At 62.9% G+C, this 256-nt stretch overlaps 1 protein-coding gene across 1 annotated transcript in view; it reads left to right on the forward strand.

Annotated features, from left to right (window-relative positions):
* Positions 1–187: 187 nt before the first annotated feature.
* The window catches only part of LOC104273565 (solute carrier family 23 member 3-like), a gene marked incomplete at its 5' end in the record, with an annotated part of 1,137 nt that continues 1,068 nt past the window's right edge, over positions 188–256 (forward strand). Inside the window, one exon of the mRNA XM_009868931.1 lies at positions 188–256. This exon is cut by the window's right edge and continues 46 nt beyond it. Within this exon, the coding sequence (XP_009867233.1) occupies positions 188–256 (69 nt within the window).

The following is a 256-nucleotide window of genomic DNA, read 5'->3' on the forward strand; positions in this document are numbered from 1 at the left end:
CAGGTACCCCCAGGGTAGGGGAGGAAGGTCAGCAAGGGATGGGGAGGCAATGAGGTGGGAGGTGGTGGGCACCTGTAGCACCCAGGCTGTCACTGAGCCAGTAGATCTCAGAAGAGCAGGTCTGGATGGCAGCACAGAGGGGACAGGGTGACGCTTCCCATCCTCACTTTCCTGTCCTTTCCACCAGGCTGGCTCTCGCCTCTCAGTGCAAGTGAGCGCGCTGGTGTGCGTGGTGCTGGGCATGTCCCCGCGGCTG

Source organism: Apaloderma vittatum, unplaced genomic scaffold (genome assembly GCF_000703405.1).
Source record: "Apaloderma vittatum isolate BGI_N311 unplaced genomic scaffold, ASM70340v1 scaffold32864, whole genome shotgun sequence".
NCBI lineage: Eukaryota > Metazoa > Chordata > Aves > Trogoniformes > Trogonidae > Apaloderma > Apaloderma vittatum.